At 38.5% G+C, this 15,174-nt stretch overlaps 1 protein-coding gene across 1 annotated transcript in view; it reads left to right on the top strand.

The window, feature by feature from the left end:
- Positions 1-8,388, top strand: part of LOC149193732 (uncharacterized) — a 115,706-nt gene extending 107,318 nt beyond the window's left edge. Inside the window, exons 4-5 of the mRNA XM_089404885.1 lie at positions 7,872-8,068; positions 8,253-8,388. Of these exons, the coding sequence (XP_089261011.1) occupies positions 7,872-8,068; positions 8,253-8,309 (254 nt within the window). The 3' untranslated portion in view covers positions 8,310-8,388. The remainder of the gene's footprint in view (positions 1-7,871; positions 8,069-8,252) is intronic.
- The last annotated feature ends 6,786 nt before the right edge of the window (positions 8,389-15,174 follow it).

Raw genomic sequence — 15,174 nt, 5'->3', positions numbered from 1 at the left:
GCTGATGCAGTAAGTGACAGAGGGGGCAACAGGTCCTCTCCCAGATCAGAATCTCGCCAAAGAGTGTGAGAAAGTTGTCTGTAAAATTCTCACAGAGATATCTTTTCTATTCTGCTAGTTGCATCTTGTACATGAGATTTTTGCTGAAGATTAATAAAGAAACCCTCATTTGCTGCACCGGTTTTCCCACATTGGGTTTTTCCGGGGACGATTTTCCAAAAATAACTGTGTCATTGTGATTATCCTTGTGCTAGTATTTTTCTTTGCATTTACTTTCCGAAGTATTTTAATTGTGAAGGCTGCAGTAGAATTTATTTCGATATTTGTCGTAGAAACACTGTGAATAATTTAATTATGAATTAATAAGTAGAAGAAATAATATCAGTCGCTGTAGTTGGATTTCTATTTTGAAATATTCACAAATAATATATAACACACTCATTGGAGAGAACAATAAATTGATGCCCATACTAATTGTCAATGTCAATAATCCTTACGGTGATTCTGGAGGCCTGTTGCCATAGATATGCGAGAGTCTTGTTGATATGCGAGATCATGATGCGAGAGTCATTATGGTGTGCGAGAGATATCACAATGATGCGAAAGACTTACAGTGCGATCATATGCCAACAGAGAAACCATATGCCAACAATACTTTCGATCTATAGAAAAGAAGAAAAACTTTAGTGCCAAACAAAACTTCGATCTCTAGAATTTCAATGTCGAAAATCTCCACAGATACAAATTTATGAGGAATACTCTAAGCGATGAAGTTGAATGAGATCTCATCAGTCTCTATTTATAAGTTCTAGGCCTCTTGGCCTAGCCAAACTAGTGCAACCATCCACTTGTACAGTACATAAATTTTCGGCCACTTTAAATAGCGATATTTCACCACAGAACCATGCACAAATCCACATTCTTTTCTTCTTTAAATTTGCCCTTATCTCGACCTTGATCAAACTCCAAAAGGGACCTCCTTTCTCCTTCGCTCTAGCTGATATTAGCTCCTTAAGAGCTTGCGGCTACCTCAAACATATGTCTCCTTTCTATGATGAACGAGCTCTTTGGGTGATGTATTCAAATGAGTCTCCAACATCTTCTTATTACATGATGTATGGGTGGCACAACTAGCCCTATTCTAGGGCTGTCCTAAACCAAGGCCGACCTGATTTTTGTGCCACAAGCCCACTCATAATATTGAAAAATTATTTTCTCTCAAACCCATGGGCCCTCTTGGTGTTTGAACTTGCCCCTTGCTCCTTTGAGGGTGTACTATGATCTCCAAGTGCCATGTCATCAAATGTCCTTATGGTTTTTGTCCCACACCTTTGGGTACAAAATCCCACTTTGGGTTCTAAGCCCACAACCACTTTTGTGGAGCCCATTCGTCCAAAACCCTCTAGCCTAGGGTTTGGAGTACCTCCCAAGCTACAAATATCAACACTTGCCAAGAAACTTCATTAAGAGATATGTGTTTCTTACATATGAAATCTAGAAAATATGCCAATCAAACTAGAAGCACATATAATCTTGAATTCCAAGATGTAAGACAACAAATAAATTTAACAAATAACCAACTTTGAAAAATGTATTCCTACTAGGTAACAATGCCCTTTCCAAGGCCTATGAAAAGAAGTTTCAAAGACAATTTATAAAGCAAAGGTTACCTCATACATTAAGTTCAAGCATCAATCATCCACATGATACTTCTACACCATCGATTAACATCCAAAGCTTTTTATTTATTTATTCCACAATGGAAATAATTACAATATCATGCAAACAAATTTTCTTCCAATTCTGAAGATTATTGAAATGGAGGAGAGCGCTTTGTTTTATAATAGCCACTGGGAAGAAGTTTCCAAAAAATACTGCTTTCTTGAAAGAGGAAAACCTTAGATCGAAAACTTGCCACTTGCCATTTGAGAACAAAAGCGCTAATCTTTGGAAGAGGAAACTTTTGAGAAGAAAGGTACTTTAAAGAAAGAGGAAACTTACCACTTGATTCCCCCTAACTTGTCTCTGACATGTTTCTTTAAAAATAGGGAGCTAATTTATTCCCTTTTTTGAGTGAATAATTGATTTTCATGAGGGAAAATTAATATTTTTTCTTAAAAAGGGGGTACTAAGGTAAAGTGGGTACTCTGAGTTAGAAAACAAGTACCCTTGAGGCATATGACACCTCTTAGTACCATTTTTATTGTTACATAGATTTTACGAGGAAAAACTAGAAAAACCTAAAGCAATTTTGTAAGACTCAGAATCATGAGTAGCATGGTAATATACATTGACTTTAGACTTAGAAAACACCAATAAGGCCTAACCATTAGGACATACTCCAACTTTGGAGGTATGAGTGAGAAAACTTAGGAAATTATTAATTGCTAAAATGCAAAAAATAATTTACCAATTTAAAAAATCACTCTAGAGTAACTTCCCTAATAACCATGTCCTAGGGAGGTAAGTCTTCTACATAAATTCATCATGCTAACATCATTTATTACATTTTCCCCACGGGGTACGTAAGTTACATAGAGAAGAAAACTGAAAGAAGGCGGCAAAATTTTCCTACAAGGCTTTCGAACTTGAAATTTGAACATGTGTCTTGTTCAACCTTGGTGGTTGACTGCAAGTCCTAACCAAGTACATCTGGGGATGTAACTAAACACCTTTACAGGACTTGGTCTATTTAGATATTTGAAGATGATCTCAGTTTAAAGTATTAATATGACCTTAACACTTAAGTATGGTCCACATAGATGCATTTATGATCTTAGTCTCTAAAGAACGGTTGCCTTCACTTGAGTTTGAATTGGTTTTGTCAGGTGGTCCAAAGCAACAAAAAGGCCTGGATGACACCCTTCTTGACATGATGCTTGGGCCATATATTACATTCTAGAGAGCATGATGGCTTAACAAATGCAACGTTCCCCACTTTTGGCAGAGTGTTGGGCCTTTTGATGACTTCAACAGTTGATATACATCCTAGAGCACCCCCAAGACCCATAATGCTGGGCTTCTCTTGGTTAGCATGGGGGATTCTTGATGATGTACTAATGGACAACATGTGCCCAGGCTAGCCTTAAAACTACTTGATGGGCATGCCATGATTTTAGGGCCTAGATGAAGATGGCCATCCTTAGGATGATTAAGCAAGGCTTGTTGCACCTAATGGAGCCCTAACGTTGGAGAGAGGAGGCATGACATTCCTCACTTAACACCCATGGAAATGACATGTGGCACCTAGAACTGGATGTTGGACCCTTAGAGCTGCTTTGATGCATGATTTGGGGATTTTGCTCAAATGGAGGATGATCATGATGCTCGGAGGCACTTTCAGCCTTAACTTTGCCATGATGGAGCATTTGGAGCCCTAAAAGGGTATGATGTCATCACCTTTTTAGGCCTACGACTCACACCTGTGGGCTTATCTTGGCATATTTTGTTGTAAAACTAGTGGGTTGGCTTGTAACCTAATTTTAATTTTTGTCCATTCAAAAATCAAACTTGTGTAGGGGATTTTAATTATAAATTAGAAGAGGTAGACTTCATAAAAATAGAGGATCGCCTCTGTCATTTTGTTAATCATCACTTGTGGTAAACTTTACCTAGCTATTTGTACTTTGCTACTTTGTGGAGATGTGATCTTTTGTGGAATTTTGGCTATTGGAGACTAGTGCTTTTTGTGGTGACATCATTTTGGGATAATGAAGGCTTGTTCTTGGACATCTTGTGAGTAGATTTTGTTGAATATCTTTAATGATTATTGCATGTATTGAATATTGCTAAGGTTTATATGTTCCATGTCTAAATGCTTATATTTATATGAAATGCATGGTAAATTTTGCATGCTTTAATTTTGTATTCTTGGACTCCCCAGAGAACCTCCTAGAGAGATTTTCTCTTGTCCATTTATCCCCTCGTAAAGTGATAGCTAGGGTTAGCAAGTGAAAAACTTGGGTTTTTCCCCTTACTCATTTCAAGGGTTTGATATTTCCATGGTCAAAATTCCTGAACTCCATCTCCTAGTAGATAAAAGGCACTAACATCTATTTTGGTTTTTCCCTGGTCGTTGAGCAAATCTCTGTCTCATTGTGGTTGGCTATCTTCTATTGTGCATTTATTGTTTACTGTTCTATCTATAATTTCATATTTGTTATTGGGTTGATTGAAATTGGAAGAAATTGTTTAAAGTGATTACAACAACATAAAACACTGTGGAAAATTAATAGAGGATGTGTATCGGTTACGGGGCACTTAAGAAGAAAACAATCAAGAACCGGTCTTTGATTTTGAGGATTGATGAGCTGATGGATTAATTGAAGTGAGCCAAATACTTCTTGAAGATAGATCTATGCTCTAGCTACCATCAGATCAAAGTTCGGGAATAGGATATCTCGAAGATTGCTTTCTAGTGACATTATGGGCACTATGAGCTTTTGGTTGTGCCATTTGGGCTAACCAATGCCCCAATTACGTTTCAGTGCTGCATGAACCACATGTTCAATAAACAATTGTAGAAGTATTCGTTGGTTTGCTTTGATGATATACTCATTTACAATAGGACTTGGGAGGATCATCTTAGGCATTTGGACGAGGTGTTGGGAATTTTGGAAGAACAACAACTCCAAATGTGATTTTGGTATGACTGAGATGCTTTACTTGGGGCATGTGATAAGGGAAAACGAGGTCTAGGTACAGTATGAGAAAATCAGGGCAATCATCGAGTGGCCTACCCCAAAGAATGTTACAAAACTGAAAAGCCCTAGGCTTCTACACCTAATACAAGAGGTTTGTTAAGGGTTTGTCACAACTGACAACACCTCTTACAGAACTCACTAAGAAGGGAGCTTTTGGTTGGATCGATGAGGCATATGCGACCTTTGAGAGGATGAAACTGGTGATGAGTTCATGTCTCGTGCTAAGGGTTGGAGCCCTAGAGGATAGGAGTCCTCAAGAAACCAGGTCGGAGCCTGAACCAGAAATAGGGTTCGAGCCCTAGAGGTTGGTGCCTCGAAATTGACAAGGTTGGAGCCTTGGAAAGTCCAAGTCTGTGATTGGCTTATTACAAGTTGGAGCTTGGGAGATTGAAGATCGAAGTCTTCATCTAGGGTTGGAGCCCTACATATATTGTACTTGATTTATTGTAAAGAAGAAATTAATAAAAGCATTTATTCTTATTGTTCATTTTGTGTTCTGAATATAAGTGATCTAATTGGTAAAAATAACAATTGAAAAGAGATATCGATTCACCCCCTCTCTAAGTATTTCCCACAGGAAGATGAGTTCTATTGACTGGATGTGAGAGTGTGGAGAAGTGGTTTTGCACTCTAATCACAGTGGAGTTATCTTTCCTAGTCCAAGTGGAGTCATCCCTCATGCACTCTACTTCACTAGAGATGTGCTTTGTTAGACCAATGCTAGACTAAGGTAAGTAGCCATGTGCTCAAGTCCAAGTGATGATGCTCTTTAGTTGGTTGAGGATGAATTGAGGTGAAGTGTCCCCACTCCAGTCCACTAGAAAGGGCGCTTTAGTTCTCCTAGTTAATGCGCTCAAGTGGCTTCCTAGTTAACTTAGGCATATACTTAGTTGACTTAATAATCACCCCACATGTATGAAGTTATCTCCCCAATTGATGCATGTGTCTCAGTGAACTGAAGTATGCACCTAGTTAACTCAACCATTCACCTTGTTAACTCCATGCACAACCTCACTCCCTGACTCATGCTTGTGAAAATTTGGATGCCCAAATTCCTACTGCAGCAATTGATTAAGTTTCTTCTATTTGTTAATCATTGAACAAAATTATTTACTATTTCCTACAGTAAACACCGAAACTAATACACTGCATCCTTAACCATTTGAATAAAATGTGGAAACAAGAAATTCAACACATCTACACATTGATTTTTGGACAAATGTCCCCGGAAAACCCAGTGTGGGAAAATTGGTGCAGCAGCTGAGGGTTATTAAGCAGTAGTAATTTCTGAATACAATCTCTGGATGCCTTCTCAACAATCCAGTTACAGAGAATATCATTGACAGAGAGATAAGTGAGGTTACCTCACACTATCATTGGAAGTCCTGGCTGATCCAACCACTGAATGAATTGCCCCTGGCTGCGTCTGCACAGTTACTGCATCAACCCAACGTCACACCCTCTGGGGACAACGTCACCCCTTCAACTGATCGATTTGCTGCCCAGGAACTTCGATTTTCACCTCCCTGTCTCACACATTGGTCCCTGACTTCCGACTTCTGCAACCGATTCCTTTAGCAAATTTTCAGATTCCCTCTTAGCTTTTGCGCTGCCTCTGCGTGGCTCTGTGTCAGCCTCCCTGGCTCTGTGTTGCCTCTACTGGATCTCTCTCTGTCTTCTCTACTGAGTATTCTCTGACAGGGAAAGATTTCCCTTCGGATACTATCCACGCCCCTCATTGCAAAAGATCACTATCGAAAATCTCTCCGGCAGCTGCTCTACTTCAGAAAATCGAACTTCTAATCTCCCCTCTGTGTGTTCTCCAAGTGCCCCTCAAGCATCTTCTTGTATCTTTCTGTTGGACAATCAACGACCCAGATTAACTCCTAATCAATGGCTCAGATCATTTTGGCTTGATCCTCGTCTTATTCTAGAAGTTACACCCATAGTTTAGATTAATGCCCATTAATTATTTTAATTTCCTTAGTTTAGACTTAGGGTCCCATTAAAAATAATTAATTATTTTAATAAAACTGTCTCCGGGTGGAATTTCCCAAAACAATTTCTGGGTATTGGAGAATGCACGTGTCTAAGCCTCCCTGCAAATTTTGAGACTTAGAGCACATCTGATGCTACCAGAAATCAACAGCTTGCACCTTGATCACCCTTAGTTGACTCATGCATGCACCTTAAATGACTCGAGCACACATCCAGTCAACTCCAGCACGTGCTATATCACTCTAGTTTCATGCATGTGCCCTCATCCTGCCGCCACTTGTTGATCCCTGAAGCTTTCATGTGTCAGCACATGAAGCTGCCACGTGTCACTATGAACAGATGCCACATGTTACTCTGCATGGCTGACTGCTGATGCCACATGTTATTCTGCATTGCTTTATTCTAGACTGACTGCTGCACCTGCTTGATCTCTACAGCAAGTGTGCACCACAGCTGGAATTCTGTCTAAGTTGTATTTATTTTTGGTGTTTTGCAAAGTGATTGGATAATGGTGAATCCTCGAGTCCTTGTTAGTGTGATTTCTCCCCTTTTTGTCTTTTCTGTGAGCATTTGGTGTTTATGTGTTTTGTGGCAACATCTTTGGCAGTTTTGGTGTCATGCCTTGTGGGCCATCTTTGGCTTGTAATTGTTATCTATATGATGTCTACAATACTATCTTACTACAGTGGGATATCCCTGTGTTGGGATTTTGTTCCACATCATTACTTACTATATGATGTCTACAATACTATCTTACTACGGTGGCATATCCCTGTGCTGGGATTTTGTTCCACATCATTACTTACTCTATGGTGTCTACCATACTATCTTACTGCAGTGCCATATCCCTGTGTTGGGATTTTGTTCCACATCATTACTTAATTCATTCATTCTAAACATCTTTTCCCCTTACAATCTAGTCTATGAATCATGATTTTTATGCCAATTTTAGGACTGGAAAGATCATGGCAATATAATGATTTGGAAATCAACAGCTGCATTTTTCTTTGATAAAGTAAAAAAGCAATGGGAATCTGAAAAGAGGAAGGATAAACGAAGTGGTAAAAGTGATGGTTTTATGGAAGATGCTGATTGGTTTCAAATCAATATTTAGTTTCTTTCTTTAAAAAGATTGTATCCATGCATTAATGTTATTCTGTCAATTTACAGGTCTTGCAAATCCTGCACCGATAATTCAGACATTCTATGCTGAAGATAATATTGCAGAACATATAAAACTTGATGGAGTAGTTACTTTGGTTGATGTAAAAAATGCACAAAGACATCTGGAGCAGGTTAAGCCCAAAGGGGTTGTGAATGAGGCTGTCGAACAAATTGCATATGCTGATCGCATCATACTTAACAAGGTTTATTATACCAGCTAATTAATAGTAGAAATATGTTGAAATAATTTTTTAAGAAGCAGAGCAATACTATCAGAGTGCTTTTCCAAAATTTTCTGTTACATCTGAAGTTATGATATGAATTGAAGTTCTTCTTTTACATGGACCTTCTGGAGTTGTTACTGTTATGTTTTCTTGCATGCTGCAGATTGATTTGGTTGGTGAAGCAGAGATAAAGGCGTTGATGCAAAAGATAAAGGTTTGACACTATTGCTTATTATCATTTGAATATATAGATGTATTTGCTAGTGTGTATTCAAATTTGGGTTTGAATTTTGTTCTGTCCTGAAACCCTAAAAGTGACAGGTCTCGCAAACTAGAAATCGAGAGCACTGTTGACTCATATATTTCTCACTTACTACAAGGCTTGCAAAGTGTTGCAAAGCCTATATCCCTGTGTTTTAAAACAGAGGTAGGTGGAGCCCCCTAGGAAAAGTTTGTCAATTATCTGACATGGAACTTCCATTGAGCATGAAAGTTACTGGCTTGTTTATTTTATTGGTGCATCTCTATTCAGGTTGGGGAACACTTCTGCTGTTCATAATGCAAATTGTTTCATATGCATGACTGTACATGGCATTTGAAAGGAGAAACAAGTAGCTATGTAACATATTTTTGGCATTCATGAGATATTTATTGATTATTAAATGGGTTCATGATAGCTTTTTCACAACGTATATATATTGCTTACGGTTCTACATTCGATCAAGTAGTGATAAGATGTTATATAAGTAGTATTTAAGGTACAGAGCCTTGATTTTCATGCACCAAAGGGGAATCACTACATTATATGAAAGCCATACTCATTAAAAAACACAAGACACAAACCTTGAAGTTGTATTATGGTTGGTTTATGCAAGGAATATGGCTTAAGCATTGAATGTGGTATGTGTTTTAGGTTTGAAACATGGTAAAGACATTGTTGATATTACATGGCTTGAAGCTATTACATAATGGTTTATGTCACACACCATGACACCTCAAGGAGCTTATGGTTCAATGGATTGTATATGTATATATATATATATATAAATAAGATAAGTATTGATCCAAGGTGGTATATACTATGGAGTCTGGACCATAGTTTTAAAACTAGGTTGGTCTGACTTGGAATCGGCCTGGTTGACCGAGCCATACACTTGCCCGAACCGACTAGGTCAATTATCCGGTTCGGCAGCTGGTCCGTTACCGAACTAACTGAGTTGTTCACTACCGAACCAGTAGGATTGACTGAGCCCGACTTAAACTGATCGGTCTCGGCGGCGGGGAAAAAGGTGGGCTGGGCGGACTTGAAATCAATTTTTTTGGTTTAAAATATTTCCTAGCCCCTTTACCCTTATCCCATGCCTATAAAGGTGACCCAACCCCTTCATATTTCCTCACAACTATCTCATTGCATTTATGTGAGCATTTGTGAGGAGTTTGTTAGTAGTTGGAGTTGGTTTTTGGAGCAACATTGAGGAGGTTCTTGGACGATCGTTGGAGCAACATTGAGGAGTTGGTTTTTGAAGCAACATTGGTTATGTGTTTTTGTTTTGATCTCTATATATTACATGTATTGGACAGTGCACTTAGTGCCATTTTGATATAATAGATATATTCATGAGCATGCTTTATTCAAGTGTTGTCTTCTCTCTATTATTCTAATGCTTTGAGTTTGGAAACATGAATGAAAATATTTAAAAATATGATTTTTCAGTAAAATTAAATATTTAATGTACTTTTTACAAAGCCCGAGTCATTGGAATCAACTAGTCTGAGTCGATATCAAGTCAGAGTTGACCCTCGACTGATTCTAAGTCCAAGTACGAGTTTTAAAACTATGCTATGGACCTTGTGTGTTAAAATTACATGCTTAATATAATTACAAAGGTGGTGGAGTTGATGAATTTAGCGGTGGCGCAGCGAGGTGGCATGAATGTAGACTCCATGCATTAATGCTGATGGAATGGTGCATTAAGACTGCCGACTTTGCGGCTGGCCCATCTTGGAACTTGTTATGTGGTATTTCAAAATGCATTCTCTGTTGTTTCTTGGCCATTCGAACAACATTTTCACCCAGAACATTTTGCTATGTGGAGAATTTGAAATTGCACGAGACTAGATAGTTCATCAACGGCCTGCATAGGTTTATAAGTTCAACACTCGGTATTCTCTTTGGTTAAGGCTAGTTTAACACCTCAATCACTGATTTTTATTATTACATGTTAAATATGCTTTAATGACGTTGGGCTTCTTGTTGGAAAATGTAACTAGGTTTGGTCTTCATTATTGTACTTGAGTGAAATGTCATTTATTTTTCAAATGAAAGTGAAAATAATTTTATTATTAAATTGATTTGACTTATTAAAGCATGGGTTTCATGCTTGGGTCAATTATAGGTCAAGCCTCCATTGTAGGCTTTAGGTGATTTGTCACAGTCATTTATTGTTTGACTCCTCCATCAAGTCATTCCCTTCAACAAAGTAATTTACTCGGCCTCTTCAAAGTCCACAAGAAAGTCTTCATCAAAGTGTTCAAGTCGGCCTCAAACAATTATCTTCATGTCGACTTTATAACAGTGACACATCTATTAAAATAGACACGTTGGCTCATTTATGTGGAGGAACCACTCTATATACCAAACTAAGGACTTGACACAAAAGACAGTCAAGAAGTTTCGGATCTCTCTCAAATCAAGTTTGGTAATCACAGAGATAACAGTTTGGACAAGAGACAAGTGTTTTCGGTGTTAGTACATGAGCTTGAATAAAATATAGAGACTATAGTTCGGTGCTATACTACAGTCTGGTGCTATTTCACTGTTCTCATAATTTGCTATTACCACAGTTCATAACTATCACTGTAAGAAGGGTTTGAAGGTCACATAATTTCAATGATATGTCACAGTGACAGGGTGCTACAGTTTGGGTGCCATTTCAGCTCGATGACAATGCAATGACCCCAATTTGGAAGTATCACAGTGACAGAAGTTTGGTGAACCTAGAGTAAGGTCTTGGCGATATGATGATGTCTTGGTGCTAACACAGTGAAAGGAGGATGACTTGATGGACATAGTCTCGAGTCCAAGTTGTAAGGGTCTTGGTCGTCTCATCTTGAATCTATTGAAGGAAGAATTTGTGACTTCATTTTCCCCTCGAGGGGGGTTTCTCCCTGGCAACGTGCCTACACCTTGTGTTCTCTTCCATTTGTTGCTTGGCATTAATCTTGATGGTAAGAAAAGATAATACTAATAATGAAAACATCACAAGTTAATGTCATTAGTAAGGAAAATCATTTAACTGCCACCTATATGGATTTTCCAACACTTCTCTTTATTTTTTGTGATGTTTGACAAGTCAAACATGAAAGGGGAAAATCTTTTTTGTGGATGGGATGGAATAAACGGGTACATTGGAAAGTGAAGTATGATTGGGATGTGTAAGAGACTACCTTAACCAGTTCCCAAGTGGTACAAGTTGACTTGAGAATTGACAACACTTCTAAAGCAAAACCATGTCCTCCATATGATGATGAGGCAATGAATAAATCTATAATGTTATGAAGTGTTATCAAATTTCACAAGAGTTTACCACTTTCACAGCAAGACCAAGAAGTTATATCACTACACCCAAGCGAGAACATCAATACATGGAATATCGAAATAGAACATGCTGTCATCTAACTGTACCATCCATAAATTCATATGTAAATATGAGAGGTGAGGGTGGAGAATTTGATATACCATTGCTGATCTAGTACAACACTATATCTGAAGGAGAAAATCAAAAAACTGTCGAGTTTGGAGAGTCTGAGCAAGAGTGCTCATGGGATTAGGACAATTTAACCCCTGTGAGGGTGCCTCTAAGCAGTGTTCCGTGGGAACACATCCCCCAGGGTGGGGTGCATTCACCTCACGCTTCCTATGCACTTGGTATGGGGGGATGCATGGGGAAACGTTTCCCCACATCTCCCTTTTCGTGAGATGCGAGGAGACATAGGGAGAAACGTCTCTTTAGCGTGGGGTCCACATTTCCCCAAAATGGATTCTTGTGGGCACCCCCCCGTTAGAAAGGTCTAGGTGCTCCCCCGTAATTTTTCTTGAAAATAGTAATTTGTGAGTGGGGAATCTTAATATTCAACCATAGGACCCTACTAATTCTATGTAATTAATGGTAATGTTAAATTCTTAAAGTGAAAGTCACTTAATTTTTGAACATTACCATTAATTGACTTAGGATGTTTTAGAGTGGTTTTGACCTCATTCGATTTCATTTGGAGAAAGTAGAATTTTAGATCCCACTTAAATGCCATTAGACTTATCAGTGTTTAGGATTTTAGGATTGGGGGGATTGCAATGTTCCATTTGATTTTATCATGTATGAGGCTCTGGAACCAAAATTTAATCAAGAGAACAAAGCCCAGACGTACTCGTTTTGACCTCAATTTTTTCTAATAACCCTTGAAATATATATATATATAACAAAAAATAAAAAAAAAACTAAAACTAAAAAGAAAAATGCATAACAAATATCAAAACCTAAACTAATTTTCAATCCCTAATTCACTCATTCGACTTATCAATCTTACCTCTAGATGGCTTACCCTGCGGTGCTATCTGAGTTACCACTTAACTGTTGCCTCTTCTCCCTTGCGACTCTCATTCAATAGCCATTGTCCATTTTCAATTTTCATTTTTAACATTTGAGCCTTGACTCTAGATATCGATGACCTTATATTGATTCTTTGACTCGTGTCTCTTTACTATTTTTGAGTTTGAGTTATATCAATTTACTGTTCCAGTATTTAGACTTTAGTATCTACTGTAGTCTATTTTGCTTAGTACTAATTTGTTAAATTTAGTTAACAATGGTATGTTCTATGCTTGCAACAATTACTTCAATGTCCTTTTATTAGCCCAATGATAATTTCTGCTTAATTTCCAATTGCAATCATATAAACCATTAATCACATTGACAGGAACTGTAGATAGAACATAAAAATGCAAAAGACAATCCAAGACAAGAGAACACCAATATTTGGCTCAAGCCAAGGAAAAACCCCAAGATGGGGAAAACCCTTGATCAATTCTTCTTATTATAAATATCAAATGTTCTGCAAAGAGAGAGAGTACAATAATACAAAGTAACAATCAAAGCATCAATAATTTTGCACCTTTGGCCTATTTTGTACCTAGTTTGGTACTTAAGGTTTTGCACCTAGTTCAGTACTTACAGTTCTGCACCTAGTTCGGTACTAATGATTCTACACCCAATTCGGTACTTTCAGTTTTGCACTTATTTCGGTACTTACGGTTTTGCACCGAGTTCGGTACTTACAGTTCTGCACCCAGTTCGGTACTTACAGTTCTGCACTCAGTTCGGTACCTACGGCCAGTTCGGTACCTACGGCTAGTTCAGTACCTTCGCTAGAAAATTTAGATATATCAAGAAGAGAGAGAGATTGAAGTGTGTGTTGGAAAATGTAACTATGTTCGGTCTTCATTAATGTACTTGAGTCATCATGTATTGTGTTGATTTTTGTAGCATCGAATGTGCTCTAGCCGCGAGATTCGCAGAGAGGCTAAGACACATGCATTCTCCAAGACCCAGAAATTGTTTGGAAAAATTCCGCCTAGAGATGGTTTAATTAAAATAATTAATCATTTTTAATGCATTCCTAAGTCTAAACTTAGAAAATGTGATTAATTAAAGGGTATTAGTTAAATTTGGTGTGAATCTTCTAGATAAAGACGAGGATCAACTCTCAGTTAATTTTAGCCGCTGATTATGTTTGAATCTTGGCTGTTGGTGCTCCAACAAGAGATTATAAGAAGGAGCTTGATGAGCACTTGGATAACACACCGAGATAGTGAGATTTAAAGATCAAATTTCTCAAAAGTAACAGCGCTGAGTTGCCGAGGAGAGATCTAGTGATCTTCTTGCAGTGAGGGGCAGGGATAGTAGATCAGAGGGGATTTTTCTAGTTCCGAAGAGTGCAAAACAGAGAAGGCAACGAGAGGATCAAAGAGGCAGCACAATGCTTCAGAGGGAGTCCTTAATTTTGCTGGGAGAGTCGAGATCTAGTGCCAGACGCCGAGTGTGAGATCGGAGGGCCAGAGAGTTGAGTTCTAGTCAACAAATTGATCAACTAGAAGGGTGACATAGTTCCTAGAAGCTGTGACACAGATCTGCATAGGCTGACGCAGAGGCAGCGTGGGGCTAGCCATCCAGAGCCTGGATCAGAGTCAGATTACCAGTGACAGTGTGATAATATTTCTCACTACCTCTTTTCCAGTTTATTCTCTGTATCAGATTGCCAGTTTGCACATCTAAAGATTTGTATTTAGATTTACTACTGCATAATAATCAAACCCTCAACTGCTGCACCAGTTTTCCCAAGTTGGGTTTTTTCGGGGACGTTTGTCCAAAAACAACGGTTTATTTGTGTGTGTTTATTTCTCTCCTGTGCAGTATTTTGTTTCCGTAGTGTTTTATGTTGTGAAGGTTGCAGTGTATTAGTTTTGATATTTACTGTAGAACATTGTAAATAATTTGTTCAGTTTATTTAACAAATAGAAGAAACTTAATCAGTTGTTGCAGTAGGAATTTGGGTCTCCGAATTTTCACATGGTATCAGAGCACAAATCGTAAGCTAGAGAGCTCAGCGAGGGAGATGGCGAAAGCTAAGACGCTGATTCTCGATGGGGTTCGAGATCACGTGGTAGCTCACATAGCTGGAAAAGATACTGCCCAACAGATGTGGGAGGCACTAGCTACGCTATACGAGGGATCTTCCGAGCAGTGAAAGATTGATCTTGAGGAGAAGCTGAGATGCACGAGGATACAGAAAGGGGAGCGTATAGACTCCTTCCTTACTAGGCTTCAGGATGTCCGGGATCAACTAGCTTCACTAGGGACAACTCCCCAACCTATAGAGTTTGTACGATTAGCTTTGAACAACGTTTCCGAAGAATGGCAAGTTTTCGTCTAGAGTATCTTGGGTAGAGAGAAACTACCAGATTGGGAATGTGTGTGGGCTAATCTGCAGCAGGAGGAGATGAGGCGAGATCTGGTGAAGAGCACCATCAG

This window comes from Pinus tabuliformis, chromosome 2_2, assembly GCF_031772625.1.
Source record: "Pinus tabuliformis cultivar Carrire ecotype Pingquan chromosome 2_2, CPIR1, whole genome shotgun sequence".
Classification (NCBI taxonomy): Eukaryota; Viridiplantae; Streptophyta; class Pinopsida; order Pinales; family Pinaceae; genus Pinus; species Pinus tabuliformis.
Note: the sequence above shows the minus strand (reverse complement) of the source record. Positions and strands in the feature narration are given on the sequence as shown.